This window comes from Hyla sarda, chromosome 1 (genome assembly GCF_029499605.1).
Source record: "Hyla sarda isolate aHylSar1 chromosome 1, aHylSar1.hap1, whole genome shotgun sequence".
NCBI lineage: Eukaryota > Metazoa > Chordata > Amphibia > Anura > Hylidae > Hyla > Hyla sarda.
The window spans coordinates 295,705,177-295,730,918 of record NC_079189.1 but is presented as its reverse complement, the minus strand read 5'-3'; the positions used below and the strand labels follow the sequence as shown (position 1 = coordinate 295,730,918).

General features: G+C 42.9%; 2 protein-coding genes across 3 annotated transcripts in view; one reads left to right on the top strand and one right to left on the bottom strand.

The window, feature by feature from the left end:
- PLPPR3 (phospholipid phosphatase related 3) overlaps nt 1-23,737 on the bottom strand; it is an 85,592-nt gene extending 61,855 nt beyond the window's left edge. Inside the window, exons 1-2 of one of the 2 annotated variants that reach the window (XM_056517999.1) lie at nt 23,532-23,737; nt 22,494-22,725 (exon numbers count right to left, since the gene is read on the bottom strand). The gene's annotated coding sequence lies outside the window, so the exon portion shown is untranslated. Of the gene's footprint in view, nt 1-5,738; nt 5,758-22,493; nt 22,726-23,531 lie in introns of those variants that run through there. The other variant, XM_056518000.1, reaches the window with a different exon arrangement.
- Nucleotides 565-25,742, top strand: LOC130268075 (myeloblastin-like). Its single transcript, XM_056518001.1, has 5 exons — nt 565-671; nt 16,842-16,995; nt 23,790-23,931; nt 24,041-24,274; nt 25,195-25,742. Exons 1-5 carry the CDS (start codon nt 590-592, stop codon nt 25,342-25,344), a joined length of 762 nt encoding a protein of 253 aa, XP_056373976.1. The 5' UTR covers nt 565-589; the 3' UTR covers nt 25,345-25,742.

The window sequence follows — 25,742 nt, the reverse complement described above, 5'->3', positions numbered from 1 at the left end:
AGACAGCAGGGAGCAGAGCTTATATACTGGTGGCGGTGCAGGGGGTGACGCAAGAACATGGCTGGTAAGAGACTTTTTTTTTTCTCCTGCCCCCTTCCTGACCAGATTTTTTTCTCCAGACAACCCCTTTTTGGAGGTAAAAGTTTGATATATACAACTGTAATAGTACGATGGCCAGCAAGTATCATGCCCAGTTCCTATTAATTAAAATAGGACTCGTACAATACTCTCTGGGTATCTTACAGTTGCTTTGGTAACTATAATGCTTAGTAGTGTTGTTGCATTTCTCCATTCTCAATATCAGATCAGGCGGGAGAGTATACCTGGCAACACATTTCAGGTTTTGGAATTGGACAGTGACGATATATAGTACAGATTTCTCTACAATGACCCATATTTGTCTCATCTTATGAATGTAGGTGTTGTAAAGCTATTGCTAGTGTTGCACATTCAATGATCACATTTTCCTAATTCCACATTTCCTTTTCATCATCCTGGTCAGTTAGAACTTTCTTAATGTAGTTTAGTAATAACCGTTGTGTAACCTGAGCCGTTGTTGGACAATTATAAATGTGCAGAACCTGAGCGAATGAGGAATACAAAGCCTATTGGTAACATGGAGCATCATCTCATCATACTAGTAGTGCTCTTGGTATGCCAGGTGGATGGGGGTGAGTATAAGTAGGCATGAAGCAGGTTAGCATAGAAATTACTTACTTACTATATATATATATATATATATATATATATATATGTATACATATATATATATATATATAGGAATCTCTGACATTCTATGTAGTTCTATAGACAGCACTGCACTATGATTTACAATAGAATATTCACTGTTGTACTCTTAAGCAGAGAATCAGAAGATCTATGTGGTAATAATAGGGGTATGATGGACTATTAATCTCATTCCCTTGTATAGTGGTAGAAGATAAGGTAGGTAAAAGGAAAATGTTTTAAAGGATTTTGCCCTACAACCCTTGAGAAAGCCACCTGTTGGTGGTGAAATGTCGGGGGGATGGCGGCATGTATATATGGTTTTAAAATCAACAGCTACCGGTCTGTCAATATGACTATTTGGCAGACTGCAGCTGCAATTTCACATATTAGTGGCATGTAGTGACATGCTGTAAGAATCACTGGGCACATCAGACAGAGACCGTCTGTTGGGTTTTTAACACTAGGCATAGTAATAAAAGTTACGTTTTACTTTAATCACATGTCAGTGGATGGTAAATTTAGCGTACTAATGACCACTTATGTGGTCAACTGTAAATAATATTTGAGGAGTAGTTAGGGAACATAGCCTGAGTTAGTTTAGAAAAGTTTATTTAGTGACAGATACTCTTTAAGGGAGATGACGTGGTGGCTGCTCTTTGGGTGAGGCACAGTATTGGCACAACTATGTGTCTTTACTCTAAGCCTGGGTTCACACATAGGATATATGCTTATTTTCCAGCTCATTTTGGTCAGTGTTTTAGCCAGTGGCTCTAAGGGTACGTTCACACGCGCGGATTTTCGCAGCGTATTTAGCTGCAGATTCGCTGGTGAAGGCCCCGCTGTATGCTGGCTTTATATGTGCCTGCTGGTAGCGTCAATACGCCGCTATAAGCAGACACTGCAGCGATGTGCGCGGCGTACTCGCACATCGCGGTGTGCCTGCTGGTAGCGGTGTATTGCTGCTACGAGCTGGCACATGTAAAGCCAGCATAGAGTGGCCTTCACCAGCGGATCTGCAGCGTAAAATCCGCTGAAAATCCACACGTGTGAACGTGGCTAGGTTTCCACTTTTTTTTTCTAACACCTAAAAAAACACCAGTAAAAACGCCAGAAAAACCACCACGGCTTTTTCCTATGTTTTGGCAGTTTTTCTAGTGTTTTTGCCTTTGAGTGAAAATAAAATTTTTGGCCCCTTTGGCATTTTTTTCTAAATTTGTTGGGTCCCCCCCAAAAATTTTTTATAAAAATAAAAAGGGATGCAGTAGGGATGGAAAAATATGTACCCGATAGGGGGACCTAAAAATGTAGCCAACAATAATAAAGATGTAGAAAGGGGCCATTTAAATGTAAAAACAATATATTTTTTATAATTAATTTTGTTAACATTTTTATTAGTAATGTATTTTAATAATGGGTTTAATAAAAATGTGCGTGTGTTTTTTTTATAACCTTTTTTATTTATTTATTTTTACATTTTTTAAGTCGTACTACTACTCCCAGCATGGAACACAATGTTCCATGATGGGAGTAGTAGGTCCTGTACTAAAAAACCACAATAAAAATCATTTAAACCTAATAGACAGATCGCCCCGGGTGTCCCTCCTGACACCTGATGTGATCATCCTATCTATTGCAGAGATGCGGAGCGGCTCTATACGCGCTCACATCTCTGCTCTGAACTCCGGGCCGGCCAGTGATGTGAATAGAATTCATATTTTCCGCCCAGAGTGGTGATTGGCCAGATGGTGGCAGCCAATCCCCGCTCTACGCGGGAAATATGAATCAATGATGTGAATTTATATTCACATCACTGGCCGCCGGAGTACAGAGCAGAGATACGGAGCGCAGGAAAAAGCCGCTTCGCATCTCAGGGATGAAGGATGAACGATCGCAGCGGGTGTCAGGAGTGACACCCACATTGATCTGTCCTTAACTGCAGGTACTACTGCTCCCAACATGGAGCCCACTCAGCTACATGCTGGGATCTATAGTACCTGCATTAATAGAAAGATCGCAGCGAGTGTCACTTCTGACACCCGCTGCGATCCTCCTGTACAATGTATAGATGCGGACGGCCGGAAGCTCTTCTATGGTCCCCTGCACTGATGTATATATACACTTATTCATGTTTCCTACAGAGAGTTGTGATTGGCTGGGACCATCTAGCCAATCACAGCTCTCTGTGGGAAATATGAATCGGTGTATATATACAGCAGTGTAGGTGTCCATAGAAGAGAGGCCGTCCACATCTATACATTATACAGGAGGATCGCAACTTTTGTCAGAAGTTACACACAGGGCGATCTGTCAATTAGTACATGTACTACTACGCCCATCATGGAACAGTGTTTTTGACGAAATGTATCTTTTTTATAACAAATTTTTTATACATTTTTTTACAGGGATCAATTTATGTGGGCGGACAGGGAACTAAAAATGTAGCCGACAATAATAAACATTTAGAAAGGGGCCATTTATATGTAAAAATCATATATTTGTTATAATAAATTTGGTAAACTTTTTATTAGTAATGTATTTTTAATAAAGTGTTGAATAAAGTGTGTGTGTGTGTGTTTTTAACTTTTTTAACTTTTTATTTTTAGGCAGTACTACTTCTTCCAGCATGGAACACACTGTTCTATGATGGGAGTAGTAATACCTGTACTAATTGACAGTTCTGACACCCGCTGTTATCCTCCTGTATAATGTATCGATGCCTGCGGCCGCTCTTCTATGGTCCCCTGCACTGCCGTATATATAAACCTACTCATATTTCCCGGAGGGTTCCAGCCAATCACAACTCTCTGTGGGAAATATGAATAGGTGTATATATACGTCAGTGCAGGGGACCATAGAAGAGCGTCCGCCCGCATCTATACATTATAAAGGAGGATCACAGCGGGTGTCAGGAGGGACACCTGCTGTGATCTTTCCTTAACTGCAGGTACTACTACTCCCAACATGGAGCACACTCACACTCATTCATATTTCCTGCTGAGAGCGGGGATTGACTTCCACCATGCGGCCAATCCCCACTCTGAGCGGAAAATATGAATCAGTGATGTGATTTCTATTCACATCACTGGCTGGCCGGTGTACAGAGTAGAGATGCGAGCGCTGTATAGAGCCGCTCCGCATTGCTGCTATATTATGGACAATCGCATCGGGTGTCAGGAGTGACACCCGGGGTGATCTGTTTATTAGTACAGGAACTACTACTCCCATCATGGAACAGTGTGTTTCATGCTGGGAGTAGTAGTACTACCTAAAAAATATAGGAAAAAAGTGTAAACACACACACACACACTTTATTAAACACGTTATTAAAAGACATTTCTAATAAAAAAAAAGTTAACAAAATTAATTATAAAAGATATATGATTTTTACATTTAAATGGCCCCTTTCTACATTTTTTTTATTATTGTCGGCTACATTTTTGGTTCCCTGCCAGTCCACATAAATTGATCCCTGTTTAAAAATTTATTAAAATTGTGTTATAAAAAAATATAAATTTCGTCATATAAAGTTTTTCCATCCCTACATTTTTTTGGTACCCAACTAATCAAAACAAAAAAAAAAACGTCAAATGGGCCAAAAATGCAATTTCCACTCAAAGGCAAAAAAATCTCCAAACATAGAAAAAATGCTGAGGCGCTTTTTCTGGCGGAAAGTGGAAACTTAGCCTGAAACATAAAAAAGTACAAATAGTGCAAATATTTCCATTATAATTTCGATTGGTTCCTCTCATGGTTTTGGCTAAAAATACTGTCCAAAATACATTGGGGGAGAATTATCAAAACCTGTGCAAAGGAAGAGTGGTGCAGTTGCCCATAGCAACCTATCAGCTTGCTTCTTTCATTTTCAAAGAGGCCTGTGAAAAATGAAAGAAGCAATCTGATTGGTTGCTATGGGAAACTGCATCACTCTTTCTCTACACAACTTTTGAAAAATCTCCCCCATTGTGTGAACCCAGCCTCAGAGTGTCATAGGCACATTATAAAAGAATGTTTTCTGCTCCTGGATTGAAATGGATCAGAATCACAAGTGTATTAGAAAGCTGCAGAACTTTCCATTAGGCTAGGTTTCCACCCAGGTTTTTTCTGGCATTTTTTGGAAAACGGCCACTGCATTTTTTTGTGCCAAAGTCAGAAATGTATTCAAAAGGACAAGGAAATATAAAGGAAGGACTTTTACTTACCTCTCCTGCTGGATCCACTTCTGACTTTGGCTCAAAAACTGCAATGGCCATTTTCCAAAAAATGCCAGATAAAACCCTGTGTGGAAACCTAACCTTATACAACTAAGGCTGGGTTCACATCACGTTTTCTCCCATACGGGAGCGCATACGTCAGGGGGGAGCTAAAACCTTGCGCTCCTGGATGCCTTTCTATGCGCTCCCATATGTAATTCATTTCAATGAGCCGACCGCAGTGAAACGTTCGGACGGTCGGCTCATTTTTGCGCCGTATGCGCTTTTACAACTGGACCTAAAACCGTGGTTGACCACGGTTTTAGGTGCAGTGAAAAAGCGCATACGGCGCAAAAATGAGCCGACCGGACCGAACGTTTCACTGCGGTCGGCTCATTGAAATGAATTACATATGGGAGCGCATAGAAAGGCATACAGGAGCGCGAGGTTTTAGCTCCCCCCTGCGGTATGCGCTCCCGTATGGGAGAAAACGTGATGTGAACCAGCCCTAAGAAAGGGGTTATTCAGCAAAAAAAAAAAACAGGCTATGTGATAACATAAAAAGCCTATACTCACTCTCCCGCAGTCTTGTTATCACTGCACCCACTGAGCATCACTTCCCAAAGCTGCAGATCGTACATCACAATGCTGCTCAGCCATACACTGGCTGTCAATCTGATGTATTGTCTGCATAACAGAAAGTGAGGTTCACCAGGTGCCATAATAACAGGCTTCGAGGGAGCGATGGAGGCAAGTATAGTTTTTTTTTAAGTTATCACATAGCCTGGGCGCACTGATCACCTGGATGCCTATCCCCACCATCAATTGTTCTAGAGCAGTGGTCTCAAACTGTGGCCCTCCAGATGTTGCAAAACTTTAACTCCCAGCATGCCGGCATAGCCCTCAGCAGCCAACAGCTGTCCAGGCAAGCTGGGAGTTGAAGTTTTGCAACATCTGGAGGGCCACAGTTTGAGACCACTGCTAGCACCATGCACTGTTCATTGTGTAGATATACTCTCTCTGATGGGGGTGTACTTAAGAAAAAGTGTGCAGGTGAACAGCTGTACACCAGTAACAGATTAAAGGGCACTGGTATACTTTACCCTTCTAACTGCTTTACAGCTGTAGGTGCCAACGCACTGGGTTCGGACATTGTTGAGCATCAGGACATAGTCTAAAGTAGCAAATACAACATTCTGATTTCTTGATGCCTTCAGGATCCAGTACAGAGGCCCCTGAAGCTGTAGAGGAGCCAAGAGGGTAAGATATATATATATATATATATATATATATATATATATATATATATATATATATATAATATAATATAGTGCTCTGGTCTGAGGATTAATTATTGTTTTTCACTGGTCTACAAGGGGCCTGGATGCATTTTTGGAGAATAATAACATTACTGGTTATGGATACTAGATTTATAGGGACAGAACGTTGATCCAGGGATTTATTCTGATGCCATATTTGGAGTCGAGAAGGAATTTTTACCTCTAGTATGAGGGTTTTTTGCCTTCCTCTGGATCAACTCAGTAGGGACTCATTAGGGGTATAGGTTGAACTTGATGGATTCTGGTCTTTTTTCAACCTTATGAACTATGTTACTATTTTGAGGTCTGAGATCTACCTAATACAGTGTTTTTTTTGGGGTCTGATTATTTGAGGCGATTGGTCTCAGCTAAAATTAGGGTTCTGGTCTGGGGTCTGATTTTTTTTAGGAGGAGGTCTGGTCTAGCTCTTAATATATTCAAGTGTCTGCCTGGTTCCTGATTAATTTAAAGGTTTGGTTTGGGGTCTGAATCTCTTTAGAAGTCTGGTCTAGGATCTACATTAAAAAGGGAACTCCGATTGAAAACAAGGGGAAAACAACTGTTTTTAATCGAACTGGTACCAGAAAGATAAATGGATTTGTAAATTACTTAAATACTGGAAGGGTTAAGATTTTTATATATATCAGCTGCTGCATCCTCCAGAGGAAGTTGAGTAATTCTTTCCAGGCTGATCACAGTGCTCTCTGCTGCCACGTCTGTCCATGTCAGGAACTGTCCAGAGCAAGAGAGGTTTGTTATGGGAATTTGTTCCTTTTCTGGACAGTTCCTGACATAGACAGAGGTGTCAGCAGAGAGAACTCTGGTCAGACTGGAAATAACTACACAACTTCCTCTGTAGTATACAACAGCTGATAAATACTAGAAGGATTAAAAATTTTAAATAGAAGTAATTTACAAATCTGTATAACTTTCTGCCACCAGTTGATTTGAAAACATTTTCCACCGGAGCACCCCTTTAATTTAGCGGTCTGTCATGGGGGCTTAATTTGTGTTATTATAGATGGTGAGGATGCCAAAGATCACTAACATAAACTGTGCAGTTATCAGAAGTTGTTACAGCAGTTTGACTACAATCAGTTATACAGGTGTTGTGGCTCAGAACAGGAGTTGTACCCCTGTACCCTTGCTGTCCTGTGTGGTGGACTCTATTGCAGTGTCCCCGGAGTCCCCCCCCCCTAATCTGTGTATCATAAATGGTTAACAAGTGCCTCATGTTATCTATGAAAATGCCTTTATAATGGTATATGCCTTTAAATGTTGTTACCAAGTCTTGTAACCAGAGAAGGTGTCAGTGACCAGATCACTTGAGGGTGACCTATGGGACCCCTCCAAAGTCTCTCCTATATAAAACCCTGGGATGAGCTAGCGAGTCAGTTTAGAGCATGCTGAGGAACAGTCAAGACCTGAAAGTGTCTGGTGTCCTGAGGAGACCCAAGGCATAGTCATGCAGCCACACTTCCATCACCAAGTGCCCCACAGGTGAACGTCAAAGCCTGGTAAGCTACACAAGGGGTGAAATCTAATCAGTCCTAGTCAAGTCAGTCGTCTGACTAATTTCAGCGTGGGTCTACACCATTCTATCCAAGTCCACTACAAGTCCCAATGAACCCACGAGTCTCTAAAGTCACTGGTCACCTCCTTGGGCCTAACTGAGCTGTAAAGACTATTCCATCTGTCTGCCTCAGTAAAGCTGCCATTGTTCCGTAACTTGGCGTCAGAGTCAATATTCGCCCCATGACTAGCCCAGGATCCAGTGTCCATACCTCGAGTGGTGCAGATGTTAACCACGCCCTGGCATCACGAATACAAGTGGTTAATGCCATCTGCTCCTAGGGTAATAACATCTACCCTCATCCCACCCTCACCACACAGGTGAAGCTTGAAAAATTTGAATATCATGCAAAAGTTCATTGTATTTCATTAATGCAACTTAAATGGAAAGGAAGCAGGAAGTGCTCCAAAATCTCCTGGTAGACGGATGCCTTGACCCTGGACTTAATGAAGCACAGTGGACCAACACCAGCAGATGACATGGCTCTCCAAATTAAAGTCATTGGGGATTTGGGTTTTTATGAGCCATAAGCCATAATCATCACAATTAAAAATGAACTTTGCACGTTATCCTAATTTTTCGAGTTTCACCTGTATATAGTTATATATTCTGTCTGTGACTGCCTCTGATCAGTGCAGTATTCTCTTGTTTAGTTTGCAGCATGATAATAGTGTTCAATGTGCTTGTGCAGAACTGATTTGTGTCACTACATGGTCATTGTATGATGGTATTATGAGTTATTATTTTTTTTGTTTATTATTTTTTATTCACCTGTAATAAAAAAAAAACACAGACCTTAGCAGAAAAACAGCCCCAAAGTATGATGATTCCACCCCATGCTTCACAGTAAGTATGGTGTTCTTTGGATGCAACTCAGCATTCTTTCTCCTCCAAACACGACGAGTTGAGTTTTTGCCAAAAAGTTCTACTTTGGTTTCATCTGACCATATGACATTCTCCCAATCCTCTTCTGGATCATCCAAATGTTCTCTAGCAAACTTCAGATGGGCCCGGACATGTACTGGCTTTAGAAGGGGGACACGTCTGGCACTGTATAATTTGAGTCCCTGGTGGCGTAGTGTGTTACTGATGGTAGCCTTTGTTATTTTGGTCCCTGCTCTCTGCAGGTCATTCACTAGGTCCCCCCGTGTGGTTTTGGGATTTTTGCTCTCCGTTCTTGTGATCCTTTTGATACCACGGGGAGATGTCTTGCGTGGAGCCCCAGATCGAGGGAGATTATCAGTGGTATTGTATGTCTTCCATTTTCTAATAATTGCTCCCACAGTTGATTTTTTCACACCAAGCTGCTTGCCTATTGCAGATTCAGTCTTCCCAGCCTGGTGCAGGTCTATAATTTTGTTTCTGGTTTCCTTCGTCTTGGCCATAGTGAAGTTTGGAGTGTTACAGGTTGTGGACAGGGGTCTTTTATACTGATAACAAGTTCAAACAGGTGCCATTAACCCCTTAAGGACACATGACGTACTGGAACGTCATGTGTCCACTCCCGATCTATAACGCGGGGCCACGCCCGGGACCCGTGGCTAAAAGCGCGCAGCATTGATCGCTGTGCCGCGCGCTATTAACCCTTTAGACGCGGCGTTCAAAGTTGAACGCCGCGTCTAAAGTGAAACCAAAAGTATGCCGGTTAGCTCAGTGGACTGTTCGGGATCGCCGCGGCGAAATCGCGGCATCCCGAACAGCTTACAGGACAGCGGGAGGGCCCCTACCTGCCTCCTCGCTGTCCGATCGCCGAATGACTGCTCAGTGCCTGAGATCCAGGCATGAGCAGTCATGCGGCAGAATCATCGATCACTGGTTTCTTATGAGAAACCAGTGATCAATGATAAAGATCAGTGTGTGCAGTGTTATAGGTCCCTATGGGAGCTATAATACTGCAAAAAAAAAGTGAATAAACATCATTTAACCCCTCCCCTATTAAAAGTTTGAATCACCCCCCTTTTCCCATAAAAAAAAAACACAGTGTAAATAAAAATAAAAATAAACATATATGGCATTGCCGCGTGCGGAAATGTCCGAATTATAAAAATATATCGTTAATTAAACCGCACGGTCAATGGTGTGCGCGCAAAAAAATTCCAAAGTCCAAAATAGTGCATTTTTGGTCACTTTTTATATCATGAAAAAATGAATAAAAAGCGATCAATAAGTCCTATCAAAGCAAAAATTGTACCGTTAAAAACTTCAGATCACGGCGCAAAAAATGAGCCCTCATACCACCCCATACACAGAAAAATAAAAAAGTTATAGGGGTCAGAAGAGGACAATTTTAAATGTATAAATTTTCCTGCATGAAGTTATGATTTTTTCCAGAAGTACGACAAAATTAAACCTATACAAGTAGGGTATCATTTTAATTGTATGGACCTACAGATTAAAGGTAAGGTGTCATTTTTACCGAAAAATTTACTACGTAGAAACGGAAGCCCCCAAAAGTTACAAAATGGCGTTTTTTTTTTTCAATTTTGTCTCACAATGATTTTTTTCCCGTTTCACGGTAGATTTTTGGGCACAATGACTGACGTCATTACAAAGTAGAATTGGTGGCACAAAAAATAAGCCATAATATGGATTTTTAGGTGCAAAATTGAAAGAGTTATGATTTTTTAAAGGCAAGGAGCAAAAAACGAAAATGCAAAAACGGAAAACCCCCCCGGTCCTTAAGGGGTTAATACAGGTAACGAGTGGAGGACAGAAGAGACTCTTAAAGAAGAAGTTACAGGTCTGTGGGAGCCACACATCTTGCTTGTTTGTAGGTGACCAAATACTGATTTTCCACTTATTTTCTCTCATCTTTTTAAGTGGGAGAACTTGCACAATTGGTGGCTGACTAAATACTTTTTTACCCCACTGTATGTCAGTAATTTTTGAAATTGCACCAAATTTATAGTCCAACTTGCGCCTTTTTGTATATTTGGTGCAGTGAGTTAAAAAGCCACCCATGAAAAAAGAAAAGGGTAAAAAAACACATACCACAGCCATTATTCATACATACCCCCCATTGTCTTGAATGTAAACCTGCAGCCTGGTCAGAGATCCAGAACACTCTATATCAGGGGTCCTTAAACTTTTGAAACAGGGGGCCAGTTTACGGTCCCTCAGACCGTTGGAGGGCCAGACTATAGATTAAAAAAAAACTATGAACAAATTCCGATGCACACTTATATATCTTATTAGTGGACTACCCCTTTAAGTACGCAGCACAGTCCCCCCCCCCCACATTAGGTAGGCAGCCTAGTTCCCCCCACATTAGGTTGGCAGTATAGATCCCCCCACATTTGGCTGTGGTTCCCCCACATTAGGGTTTGCAGTATAGTTCCCCCACATTAGGTTGTAGTTCCCCCACATTAAGTTGGCAGTATAGTTCCCCCACATTAGACTGGCAGTATAGTTCCCCCACATTAGGTTTGCAGTATAGTTCCCCCACATTAGGTTGGCAGTATAGTTCCCCCCCATTAGGTTGTAGTTCCCCCATATTAGGTTGGCAGTATAGTTCCCCCCACATTAGGTTGGCAATATAGATCCCCCATATTAGGTTGTAGTTCCCCCACATTAGGGTTGGCAGTATAGTTCCCCCACATTAGGTTGTAGTTCCCCCACATTTAGTTGGCAGTATAGTCCCCCCACATTAGGTTGTAGTTCCCCCACATTAGGTGCAGTATAGTTCCCCCACATTAGGTTGGCAGTATATTTCCCCCCACGTTAGGTTGTAGTTCCCCCACATTAAGTAGGCAGTATAGTTCCCCTCACATTAGGTTGTAGTTCCCCCACATTAGGTTGGCAGTATAGTTCCCCCCACATTAGGTTGTAGTTCCCCCATTTAGTTGGCAGTATAGTTCCCCCACATTAGGTGCAATATAGTTTCCCCACATTAGGTGCAGTATAGTTCCCCCCACATTAGGTGCAGTATAGTTCCCCACATTAGGTGCAGTATAGTTCCCCCACATTAGGTTGGCAGTATAGTTCCCCCACATTATGCTGTAGTTCCCCCACATTTAGTTGGCAGTATAGTTCCCCCACATTAGGTGCAGTATAGGTCCCCCACATTAGGTTGGCAGTATCGTCCCCCACATTAGGTGCAGTATAGTTCCCCCACATTAGGTGCAGTATAGTTCCCCCACATTAGGTGCAGTATAGTTCCCCACAGTAGGTGCAGTATAGTTCCCCCACAGACATACAGCCTCCAGCCATACAGTGTATGGCTGGAGGCTGTATGCCTGTGTACTGCCCCACTTCAGTGCTCCGACCACCACTCCTCCGGTCCGGCCATACCAGTAGGTCCCGGGACCGGACAAGTGGCGGTCGGAGCACCGAAGCTGACGTGCCGCTGGTAACACTTACCCAGCTGGCCAGCGCACGTCCTGCTTGCTGCTCCGCTCTTCCGCGCTCCATTGCTATGGGCGCACCAGGGACGTCAGTGATGTCCCAGTGTATGCTACCTCCCGGCGGTCCTTGCATTTTTAAAGTAAACACAGGGATGCGCTCTCAACGGCCCTGTGTTTACTTAAAAAATGCAAGGAAACATCTTTCTTAGACCTTAGGCAGCGGCGGGCCGGATAAATGTCCTCGGCAGGCCGCATGTGGCCCGCGGGCTGTATTTTGAGGACCCCTGCTCTATATCATGTTTTCATCAAGAATATCTCTAAACTTTACTCCATTCAGCTTTTCCTCAACTCTGACCAGTCTCTCTATATCAGCTGCTGAAAAACACCCCACAGAATGATGCTACCACCACCATGCATCACTGTAGGGATGGTATTGGACAGGTATTGAACAGTGCCCGGTCTCCTCCAGACATGATGCTTAGAATTCAGGTAATAAAGTTCAATCTTGGTTTCATCAGACCAAGACCAGATCTTCTCACAGTCCGAGATTCATTTAGGGGATTTTTGCTAATTTATGGCAGGCTTTCATGTGTCTTTTACAGAGGACAGGCTACTTTCTGGCCACTCAGATTGGTGGAGTGCTATAGTGATGGTTGACCTTCTGGAAGTTTCTCTCATCTACATACAGGATCTTTGGAGCTTAACCAGAGTGATCACTGGGTTCTTGGTCACCTCTCCTGGTTGGCAGCTAAAGGAAGAGTCTTTGTTGTTTCAAACTTTTTCCATTTAAAGGAGTAGTCCAGTCCTGAAAAACGTATCCCCTATGCTTAGGATAGGGGATAAGTTTCAGATTGCGGGGGGTCCGACCGCTGGGGCCCCCCGCAATCTCCTGTACGGGGCCCCGACGGCCTGTGGGAAGGGGGCGTGTTGACCAGCACACGAAGCAGCGGCTGACACGCCCCCTCAATACAACTCTATGGCAGAGCAGGAGATTGCCAAAGACAGTGCTCCGGCTCTCCCATAAGAGTTGTAATGAGGGGGTGTGTCAGCCGCCACTTCGTGTGGTGGTCAACACGCCCCCTTCCCACGGACTTTCGGGGCCCCGTACAGGAGTTCACGGGAGGCTCCAGCGGTTGGACCCCCGCAATCTGAAACTTATCCCCTATTCTTAGGATAGGGGATACATTTTTCAGGATTGGACTACTCCTTTAAGAATTATGGAGGCCACTCTGTTCTTGGGAACATTCAGTGCAGCAGAAGTGTATTTATACTCTTCTATAGATCTGTGTCTAGACAAAATCCTGTCTCTAAGCTCTACACATGCAGTTCTTTCCAGCTTGTAGCTTGGTTTTTGCTCTGATATGCATTAGACCTAGCTGTGAGACCTTATAAAGACAGGTCATGGGGGAGATTTATCAAAACATGTGCAGAGGAAAACTTGCCCAGTTGCCTGTAGCAACCAATCAGCTTACTTCTTTCAATTCTAAGAAGTCCTGTGAAAAATGAAATAAGCGATCTGATTGGTTGCTATGGGCAACTGGACAACTTTTCCTCTGCACATGTTTTGATAAATCTCCCCCTACGCACCAAAATTAGTATGTTTAAAATTGGCATCTTATGACCCCTATAACTTTTTTATTTTTCTGTGTATGGGACAGTATGAGGGCTCATTTTTTGCACTGTCATCTGTAGTTTTTATTGGTACCATTTTTGTTTTGATGGGACTTTTTACTCGCTTTTTATTAATATTTTTATGGTATGTTAAGTGACCAAAAATGCACAATTTTGGACTTTGGTATTTTTTTACGTGTACGCCATCAACTGTGTGGTTTAGCTAACCTTATATTTTAATAGTTCGGACATTAACATGCAATCTTCTGATTGCATACACTGTTCAATGCTATGCCATTGCATAGCATTGATCAGTGTAACCGGCGCTCTGCTGCTCTAGCCTGCTGCCCAGGCATGGAGCAGTAGTTCGCCGATCAGACGACGGAGAGGCAGGTGAGGACCCTTCCGTCGTCTGGTAAGCTGATCGGGACATCGTGATTTTGTCGTGATAGTCCCGATCAGCTCCGCTGAGCTGCCGGGATTCTTTTACTTTTGCTTTAGATGCGGCAATCAACTTTGATTGCGGCGTCTAAAGGGTTCATTCCGGGCATCGGCCCGATCGTCCGTGCCCGCCATTAGACATGGGGGCTGGCTGCCCGGAGCAATTGGGATCCTCCGGGTTTAACCTGTTCTCCGCTGGTGAGAACAGTTTAAACCCGCTAAACTGGACCAGGGCGTACAAGTGCGTCCTGAGTCCTTAAGGATCTGGGATGCAGGGTGTATGCATACGCCCTGCGTCTCCAAGAGGTTAAAGGGGTAATTCAGTCGAAAACACTTTTTTTTTTTAAATCAACTAGTGCAAAAAGTTAAACATATTTGTAAATTACATATATATACTTCCATATATACTTCAAGAACAAATTCCCACAGCATACCTATCCTGCTCTGGACAGTTCCTGATACGGACAGAGGTGTCAGCAAAGAGCACTGTGGTCAGACAGAGAATAAGTATACAACTTCCTCTGGAGCATAAAGCAGCTAATAAGTACTGGAAGGATTAATATTTTTAAATAGAAGTAATTTACAAATTTGTTACACTTTCTGGCATCAGTTGATTATAAAAAAAAATTGTCATTCACTGGAGTACCCCTTTACGACAATGGACATAAATGGACGTCATGATGCGGTGGGACTTAACGCACCATGACGTACATTTATGTCATGCACATTACGTGAGCACCGGACCCGCAGCCAGGGACACGTTGGTAATGGCGGTCATCAGCGATCGCGCTGATATCCGCCATTAACCCCTCAGATGCCGTGATCAATACAGATCACTGCATCTGTGGCAATGCGGGCATTTAAATGGATGATTGGATCCCCCATAAAAATCTAAATGGCCAATTTTTCCTATTTTATCGTCGCATGCATTAATGTCTGAACTATCAAAACATAATGTTAATCATCCCATATGGTGAACGGCGTAAACGTAAAGAAAAAAGTCCAAAATTAATGCTTTTTGGTCACATTTTGTTTAAAAAAATTTACAAAAAGGGATTAAAAAGTTAAATATAAGCAAAAGACTACAGATCACAGCGCAAAAAATGAGCCCTCATACCATCCCATATATGGAAAAATAAGAAAGTTATAGGTGGTCAAAATAGGGCAATTTTGAATATACTAAATTTGTAAAAAAAATTTTTGTAATAGCAGTACAATTATAGAAAACCATATAACATGGGTATAATTTTTTTCGTATTGACCCACATAATAAAGGAAAATATAATTTGTACCGCAAAGTGTATATCGTAAAAACAAAACCTTCCAAAATTTGCTAAATTGTGGTTTTCTTTTCAATATCCTCACCAATTTTAATTTTTTTGGTTGCGCCATACATTTTATGGTGAAATGAGTCATGATAAAAATTGCATTGGGTCTGTGGATGAAAATATAAAAGAATTATGATTTTTAGAAGGCGAGGAAGAAAAAACAAAAATGCAAAAATAAAATTGACAATGGTTTGGTGAGCCCAAAAAAAATTTGCAAACAGTCTGACTATCAGGTGCTAATAGCACACGAACCATAGCCATGCCCGTTTAAAAAAAATTGCAGAATAGGGTGCAAACAAAGACCCTCGCGATCTCCCTGCTGCACCTGGCATTCGTTTGGAGCGTTGAGTGCAGCGCCGGAAGCTCGTGACATCGCAGCCATGACCCGCTCATGATGTCATGGCCACGCCCCCCTCAATGCAATTTATGGGAGGGGGCGTGATAGATAAGGGATAAGATGTCCAGGGACGGAGTACCCCTTTAAGGCCAAAATGGGCTTGGTCCTTAAGGGGTTAAGGGAAAATGGAGGGTGTTTTTTATTAAAGAAGTCTGTGCCTTTTTTTTTTTTTTTTACTTTATCTGGAACACATTTTTTTTAATTTGTTTTATTAAAAAGTAATACTCTCAACTCTCAACCATACAAAGTGAGAAAATAGACATTTGGAAATAGCAAAGCAAAATGAAGTTACATCAGAAGAAATATACACATCAGGTACATACTGCAGAATGCATTATCTATAAATCAGTGGGATAATACAGGAAACGGGCCGACAAAGGGTGAGAACCCGAGAACCAGCACCCAAGGGTGCAAATTAAACAACCAAAAAAAGCACACCGTCCAACCATAACAAAAAAATATGGATCTGGTTACACTTTTCATCTTCCCTATAACATCTTTTTATCTATTTATCTATCTAGTAATCCAAAAAAGAGCAGCACAAAAAGAGCTATGAAAACTGATGTATGGGTGCAAGCAGGCAGGATTTACAGCCGAGCACAGGCTGTAACAGGTAGCCATTCATAAGTAATCCCGCAGCACTCCAGTATTGTAGAAATCATTGTGTCATTGTATTCTCCATGTCAATAGATGCAACTTTTAGTTGCATGAACAAGGCTGCAAGTGGCTGCAGAAATGTTGCATCGCCTGACATGGTGAATAAAATTACCTGTTGATTTCTACAATACTGGAGTGTTGCGGGATTACTCTACGAATGGCTGTCTATCGATCAATCTATGTATTTTTTTTTATTTCTAAAGAGTTATTATGTGTTAAGATTTTTTAGATATTTACACAATGTTTTCCTCAGGAACTTTTCGTACTGAAATCGTTGGTGGCAGGGAGGCTGCTCCCAACTCTCACCCTTACATTGCTTCCCTTCAGTTAAGACGTCAGCATTTCTGTGGTGGATCCCTCATTGCCCAGCAATTTCTAATGACAGCTGCACATTGCCTGGCAGACATGTAAGTGTCTTGACTTAAAGTGAATGTATCATCTAAAATGTGTTTTTACTGCTTAGCAAGAGATACTGAAACATGTTTTTGTTTTTTTTATAATCTGTTTCTATTTTCTGATTTTTTTATTTCATTTTTGTACATTAGGGCTAGCCATTTTTCCTAAACTTTTTTTCCCCACTCTGCCATACAGGCCATATTTGTGGAGTACATGACTAAAAGTTGTCCAGTGGGCAAATTCTCCCACCTCAGTTGTTGATCTTTGCAGCTCCTCCAGACCATGGGCCGCTTGGTTGCTTCTCTGATAAATTTACTCCTTGCCCAGCTTGTGTGGGTGGACGGCCTTGTCTTGGTCAGTTTGCAGTTGTGCCATATTCTGATGATAGATTTTATGGTTCTCTTTAGAGATGAGCGAATTGAAGCTGAGGAACCCGAATTCGTTACGAATTTCATGAAATATTCGATTTGCAACGAATGCGAATATCTTTGTGATTCTATCGAATTGCTTCATTAAACTCCATTTACTGCAGTCCAGGCTCCAGGGCATCTAAAATGGCAGATCCACATATCAGTACATGGGGCAAGGAACGCTGTGAAGGCGGGAAGGGAAGCCCTGATTCACATGCAGGATGCAGCCTATCAGCAGCCAGTCACCCCTGTGATGTCACAGCCCTATATATTATACATATTATTCATTACACTGCATACAGATAGGACGGACATCGCTGTGTGTGTTACACAGAAAAGCTAATTCCAGCAGCATTTCACATCCTAGTCACATCAGCGTTCTGGTGGACAGAGAGCAGTGTTTTTTTTCACTGAAAAGGATTTTTACTGCAGCCATTAACCTCGCAGTAACTTTTTTCAGTATTGTATTACAGAGAAGGGCAGAGAGCTGTATGTTGCCTCATACATTTCAACAAGCTGCCTCAACTTCATAAACCTTAGCAGAGGAGGCAGGAATAATTTTTCTTTGCAATTCTTTGTTTTGTGTTTTTGTTCCACAACAAATCATCTGCTGATTATACTAGTCTGTGGACGGTATAATACCCAGCAGTCCATTCCTAATAGTCTTTGAAAGAGTGAAATTTTGTGTTTAGTGCACAGCTTTTTTGTGCTGCAGCACTGTTGTGTTCTGCTGGTGCTGTGCAAAAATACTTTTTTTTAAGCGTACTGTACCGCATTTTTCTGCCCTCATAAGTGCATACCACATACGTACATCTAAGTAGTGTACTATTTTGTACCTGTTAATCTGTAAAGGGCCTAAATACTGTGAAAGTCCAGGCAAAAGTATTCACCAGCTGGTGTTTTACTAAAATACGTTTTTTTAAGCGTACTGTACCGCATTTTTTTGCCCTCATAAGGGCATTCCACATACCTACCTCTAAGTAGTGTACTATTTTAAACCTGTTAATCTGTCAAGGGCCTAGATACTGTGAAAGTCCAGGCAAAACTACTCACCGGCTTGTGTTTTTACTCAGATACTTTTTAAAGTGTACTGTAGTGCATTTTTCTGCCCTCATAAGTGCATACCATATACGTACATCTAAGTAGTGTACTATTTTGTACCTGTTAATCTGTCAAGGGCCTAGATACTGTGAAAGTCCAGGCAAAAGTACACACCTGTTGCTGTTCTAGACAAATACTGTTTTAAGCGTAGTAAAGCATATTGTACCCTCCTCATTTACGCAATGTCACGCAGTGCCAGGACGTGCACAGAGGAGTGGCAGAGGCCTATATTCATCAGGCAGAGGTTGCAGCAGACTAGGGGCAAGTGGCGTCAGGAGTTGCAGTGAGAGGCCTGAGCTCCCGGTATCAGCTAGCAGTCGTGTCTAGACCATGCTGTTCCCTCCCCTAAAGAAGTATCTTATGCTGTGGGTTCAGCTTCACTATTTACTGAGGACAATCTAATAGAAGAAAGTCAGCAACTACTGCCCAGCCAACAAGTGGAGGAGACATCCGCTGCTTCCTCCGCTAGGCGGGCAAGTAGTGATGGAGAGAGGGACGTGGGAGGCGTGTTGCCAGGGTTCAGGGTCTTGAAGCAGACACTGTTGAGGAACCTGAGGGGGACATCAGTGACGTGCAGACACTTGTTGATGATGATGAAGCCGATCACAATTGGGAGCTGGGTGCAGAAGGGGCTTCATCATCATCAGGGGAAGAGAGTTGCAGGTTGCCAATGAAGCAGCAGCTAAGCCAGCAAGGTGGTAGCATGGTTGGCAGTCAGCATGGTGGCAGAAGTGGAAATTCTGGAGCCAAACGTGCCCGGGGAGACCACCTGCTTCACAGCAGCCTACCTTCCCAGGAGGTAGTGGAACAGGGGTTCCTGGAGACGGCGGCAGTAGCAGTCAATTAGTGCGGACTGTTGGTGGGAAAATCAGCTACTCAGCTGTGTGGCAGTTTTTTATCAAGCATCCGGAGGAGGTTCACATAGCCACATGCAAGATATGTCGGCAGAAGGTTGGCACCACGGCCCTGCATCAACATATTATTTGCCACCATAAAGCAGCCTGGGAGAACCGCGGCTCCGATGTGGTGGTCCAGCCTGCTGCATCACCCAGTGGCACGTCGCTCCCTCTTTCAGCCAGCCAAGGCTCCACCACCTCAGCCAAAGGGAGCTGTGTGTCATACCCTTCTTCTGATGCTCCAGATACTCCTGCTCCTCCTATTTTTAGTCAGCCATTCCGCCAACAATCCATCGGCAAAGCCATGTCCAAGAGACAACAGTATGTGCCCACTCATCAAATGGCACAGAAGCTGAATGTGCTCCTGTCCAAGTTGCTGGTGCTGCAGTCCCTCCCTTTTCAGGTCATGCCACCTCCTCCATGCTCTCATGCCTTTGGTCCTGTGACAGTGTGTGACTCCGCCTCCTCATCCTCCACCGTGTCCTCAGCCTCCATTGCCCAGGCATACCATGTGTGCAGGGCATGGCGGTGTCCAGCTGTTCTTCACATGGTTTGCCTTGGCAAATGGAGTCACACAGGGGAGGAACTGCTAAAAGTCATTCATAAAGAAATCGGAGCATGGCTTACTCCACGAAAACTGTAAATGGGGAGCATGACTGACAACAAGAAAAACATTTTGTCTGCACTGCGACTCGGAAGGCTGAGCCATGCGCCCTGCATGGCACACGTGTTCAATCTGATTGTGAAGCAGTTCCTGAAGTGTTCCCCCCATTTGCAAGACATCCTAACAATGGGAAGGAAACTTTGCATGCACTTCAGCCACTCATATACCGCAAAGCACACCCACCTTGAGCTGCAGCGCCAGAACGGTATCCCCCAACATAGTCTAATTTGTGACGTTGCCACACATTGTGATTCAGCCCTCCATATGTTGGACCGACCGTACGAACAGAGAAAAGCCATCACCGATTTCTTGATGATCCAAGCGCATAGAGGTACTCCCCTGTGTAACTTCAATGTGGAGCAGTGGCAGCTCATACGTGACACCTGCCGTTTGCTCAGGCCACCAGGATTATGGGATGAACGACATCATTCCACTGCTTCATTTCTTACAACACGTGTTGGAAACAATGGCTTGTCAGGGCACTGGAGACATTTCACCGGCACATGATCCCTGTGGGGGCTGAACTGGAGGAGGAGGGGCACAGTGGAGTACAGTTTAGGTTTCGCCAAATGGGTGGCGTTTCTAGTAATCTGACAGGAGAGGAGGAGCAGTCAGAGGAGCTAGAGGGTTATGAGGAAGCGAGGTAGAGGACCAAGACACACCGTGGCAGTATGCAGTGGAGATGGAGGCAAGGAGTCCCTCCGAGTCACTTGCACAAATGGCATGATGCATGCTCACTTGCTTGTGTAGTGACAGCGAATTGTCACCATTCGGCAGCGGGATGACTTCGGGATCTCCACCTTATTGGACCCTCGCTACCGCCACAAAATAGGAGCCTTTTTTACACCCACTGAGAGGGATGACAAAGTGACCTACTACAGATGCATCCTATGTAGTCAGTTGGCCGATGCCTATCGGCACCATCGCCCATCCTCTCACAGGTTTGAATCGGGGCGCCCCCTGTGCTCACCTTCCACTGCCATGGCTGCTGGGGAGGGGTGGGATGGCAGGAGCAGTACCAGCTCCATCAGCAGCAGCCTGAGTCTGCAGTCGCTGATGAGTAGCTTTCTTCACCCGCATAGTGAAGCAACTCATCAGCAGCAGGTAGACATGGAGCAGGACCTGAACCAGCAGGTGGTGGCATACCTTGACATGCCCATGCCAACACACCTTGAAGATCCGCTAGACTTCTGGGTAGCCAAACTTGATTTGTGGCTGCAACTAGCAGAGTTTGCCCTGGAAAAGCTGTCCTATCTAGCCAGTAGTCTGCCATCAGAGCTGGTGTTTAGTGCGGCGGGGGCCATAGTCACCCCAAGGAGAACTCGTCTGTCCACGAAAAATGTGGAGAGACTGACCTTCGTGAAGATGACTCAGGCATGGATCAGCCAGGATTTCCACCCACCAATGTCTGATGCAGATTGACCATGGTGCCACACCAACACTTCACAAATATGGATAGTGCCAAACAGATTTAAGGCACAGCTCCCCAGTTACAAACATTCCTCACAATAACATTAAGTAACTCTCGTGTAATGTCTTCTTTGACTGCGATGATTATTTCCTTCTCCATTGGTTCAGAACATCATGACTTCTCCTAGCTACAGCAGGTATCTGCCGAGTCTGACATCTTAAGTTCCATACTTTTGCAGCAGATCCTTGTCTTCTATACTAACACAAGCTCCTCACAGTGCCACACCGCGCCTCCCCCCCTAAAAAAATGCAACAACTTCATAACCTTTGTCCCTTAAATATAGTGCTGCCACACACTGTGTACCCCAAGTGCAATACTAGTATACACTATGCCCCTGAATATAATAAAACAAATCATATATTAAAGTACAAAATTTCTCCCTGGAACAATAATATGTATAACATTAATACAGCGAACACACTTAAATTATAATACACACTTTCCCTTTTAAAATTAATTATAATGCACACTGTGCCCTCTCCCAAAATTAGTTATAAGAGATACAGTGAGCCTTAAAATTAATAATTAGATACACTCAAAATGCCTTATAATACACACTGTGTCCCCAACAATAAGTTATAAAACAATGTGCCCCCTGAAATTAATTTTAGCATACACTGCAGCATCACAAGTTACAATAAACAGTGGATCAATATACTACCAAATATTTGGTAGTAGCCCCCCATTGTGACTGACAGATTTATTATTATTGTGTGCCAGAAAAACCTACTTTTTCTGACTGATACCCATTTTCTATGCTGTGAATAAAATAATATGCATTCCCACCTACAAGTTCTTGTTTCGGACAGATTAAGCAAGTATAGTTATTTTTATTCATATTTTTATTTATGCCACTTATGCCACTTGTTGTTCAGAAAGTTATTACTGCAAGGACCCTGGTTGGCTACACTCTGCACTCTGGACAGTTCTTACAGCTCTGAGTGAGCAATCCACTTCCAGGACTTACCTGCCTCTAAGTCTGGACTCAATCAGTTTCAGCTCCTATGGTTTGCAAGACTCCTGACGTCAGACGCTGAAAACACGAGGCTCTGCATTCATCTCCTCGGTATCATCGGGCGGTATCACCCGGGCCCTGCGCCGTCAGGACCAGCCGCCGTCTGTGCATGCCAGCACACATTTCTGCAAGCACATCTGCAGCTCAGCGAGGGATTGCTGACTAGAAAGGAGCACCATAGGAACTGGTAACAAAACATAGTTTATTACATAATTTGCTACAGTTTGTAGTGCACTCAAATAATTCAACCAGAGACAATTTATTATTGTAACATCATCGTAGCGACTATTGCTACAACGTAAAGGACAGTTACATTTCCTAAGTATATCGGTGTCCATCAATAGACACAACTTGCAATACTAATAATAACTAATATAACAAAAGTGGCATATAGAATATTTTTGCATGATGTTATACATTTTATTATTTGTATTTTAACATTGTTTCTTCTCCCACAAGGGCCCTGTGAGAGTGGAATATAAGATATTATAACAAATTTTTAATAAATTATTGGAATAATTGAAGCACTGTCTTATTGCAACAATAATACTATTTAAACACTAACCTTGAGGTGGGGGATACTGTTTTTCTGTTCTTTTGATATATTTAACACACAGTGGTATAGGTGTGTACCCCATATCACCTCGGTAAGTGTATAATTGTGAGCTGCACTAACAAATTTTCTCTTAATTTACAAATCTGTTTAACTTTCTGGCACCAGTTGATTAAAAAAAAAAAATTCCACCGGAGTACCCCTTTAAGTCTTAATCTTTATAACAAAATCGATAATACAAAATGAAATGTGGTAAAATTTTCATACACAACATTTGGCTCTGGACCAGATACATTTACTAAAGTAATTACATCACATTTTTAAATTTGTCTGAAACAACATTTAGTGTGTTGTAAACAATGTCAACTATGAACCCCACTAGAAAAGAGTGTGATGAAATACTGCTTTATTAAGGGAACATCAGACATAGAACGCACCTCAATGGAAGCCAACACGTTTTGCTCTTGCAACCCTTAGTCATGGCTTAAATGAGTGCCGGTTATCGAGATTGGTGTTTGTTTTTGGTACCTTCTCAGCCTGTGGAAAAGCTCCCTAAAGATGGCTCCCAAAAGATTAATAGATAAATCATTATTAATACTATTACAGTACAATAACAACATGTCAATTTAAGCAATGTGAGTTATAATGTAGAAATATAAATAGTATAGATAATCATTCTTTTCCCTTCCACCCAGAAACGCAAGAGACGTGACTGTAGTATTGGGTGCCCATTCGCTTCGCAGCAATGAGGCCTCCAGACAAACATTTAGAATTTCTCGAGTGTTTGAAAATGGCTTCAACCCACAGACACTGGAAAATGATATACTTGTTTTACAGGTGAGGCAATGGTCTACACGTGTTTAAAAGAGACAACATCATGTAATAGGTTAACTATTCCCAAATGTTTACTTAGAAATCTGCTTTTTGTTTTCTTTGGTTGATGCAGCTTGATAGGAGAGTAACTCTGAACTCAAGGGTTAATTTGATTAGCCTACCTCGGACCAATGAGACAGTCCCTGCTGGGACCCAGTGTGTCACTTCTGGATGGGGAAGATTGGGAACACAGGCAAGGATTCCAGACCGTCTTCAGGAGCTCAATGTCACAGTTACTAGTGGAGATTTATGCCGTCCCAACAACATATGCACTGGAGTATTCATGCAGCAGGCTGGCATATGTTTTGTAAGTAACAGAAGAGAAGTGCAAAACAATAATAAAGCAACGTCTTTTATTAAATTCCACCCCCCCCCCCGGCAAGCGGTGGGGACCGGAATTCCCACGGGCGTATGGATACGCCCTCGGTCCTTAAGGACTCGGAATGCAGGGCATGTCCATACGCCCTGTATCCTGAAGAGGTTAAAGGTGTACTCCGCCCCAAGACATCTTATCCCCTATCTATGGATAGGGGATAAGATGTCTGATCGCTAGGGGTCTAGCCGCTGGGACCCCAAGCCCCTCCCCCTCATGTTTGTACCACGCCCCCTACATTAATATGTATATGAGGAGGCGTGACGGCTAGTACATAGCTGTCACACCTCCTCTCATCGACATGAATGGAGGGACATGACGTAGTTCGCTCCATGCACCGGATGACTGAGATCGCGGGGGGGGGGGGGGGGGGGTCACCACTGGGATAGGGGATAAGATGTCTTGGGATCGAGTACCCTTTTAAGCATTTGCAGGAAGTGATGGAATCAGCATAGGACCATAATGTTTCCCAATGTTAAATGTGGTATCAAATAGGTGGCAAAATAAGTGACCACCGTTCAAACCAGTGTGCCTCCAGCTGTTGCAAAACTACAACTCCCAGCATGCCCTGACAGACCTTGGGCATGCTGGGAGTTGTAGATTTGCAACAGCTGGAGGCATACTGGTTGGGAAATCTAAAATAAATAAAACAAAAACACAAGATCAGGACCATTTGATGAAAGATTGTTTTGAATATGTATACGTTAACGTATTATAAAAATGGATTCTGCTGTATGCCATACAGCAGAATCCAGTTTCTATTAACTTTATTAAAAATAAATGCATTGTAGGTTTTTTTGGTGTAAACATATTGTAGGAATAGTATTAAAACTAATAAAAACTTGTTTTTTCAGGGGGACTCTGGGGGACCTCTTGTGTGCAACGGGGTCATTCAAGGCATTTCTTCTTTTATCATCCGGAGTTGTGGAAGTGGAGTAGCTCCTGACTTCTTTTCACGAGTTGCGCTTTTCCGGGACTTTATCGATCGCTCCATCAATAGCTGACAAATACAGAAAGGTCTCTCCATCTCCTTCTGGTATCTTCATCAAGTAAACCATAACCCTTAAGCATTCCAGCTGGGTTCTAACTCTGTGACTGTCACATTAGGGTGCTACTATGCTTGTATGCAGTGACCACTTGCTGCACAATTTTGCTGGTAATACTGCAGGCATAGATTTATCCATGTGCGCCACACAGCGTGAGAACACAGCCTTATAGAGTATTATATAGTTTATATATAGTTTCATCTTATCCCAATATGAATACCCAAATGATATTAAAAAACAAGATGTGTATTTCCATCTCAGCATTGTTTTGGTGTTTATTTTATCAAACTGTATGTGAATAATGGCTTGTTTTCCCAATAAAGTGTTTATTATCACATTATCCTCTTGTAACTGAT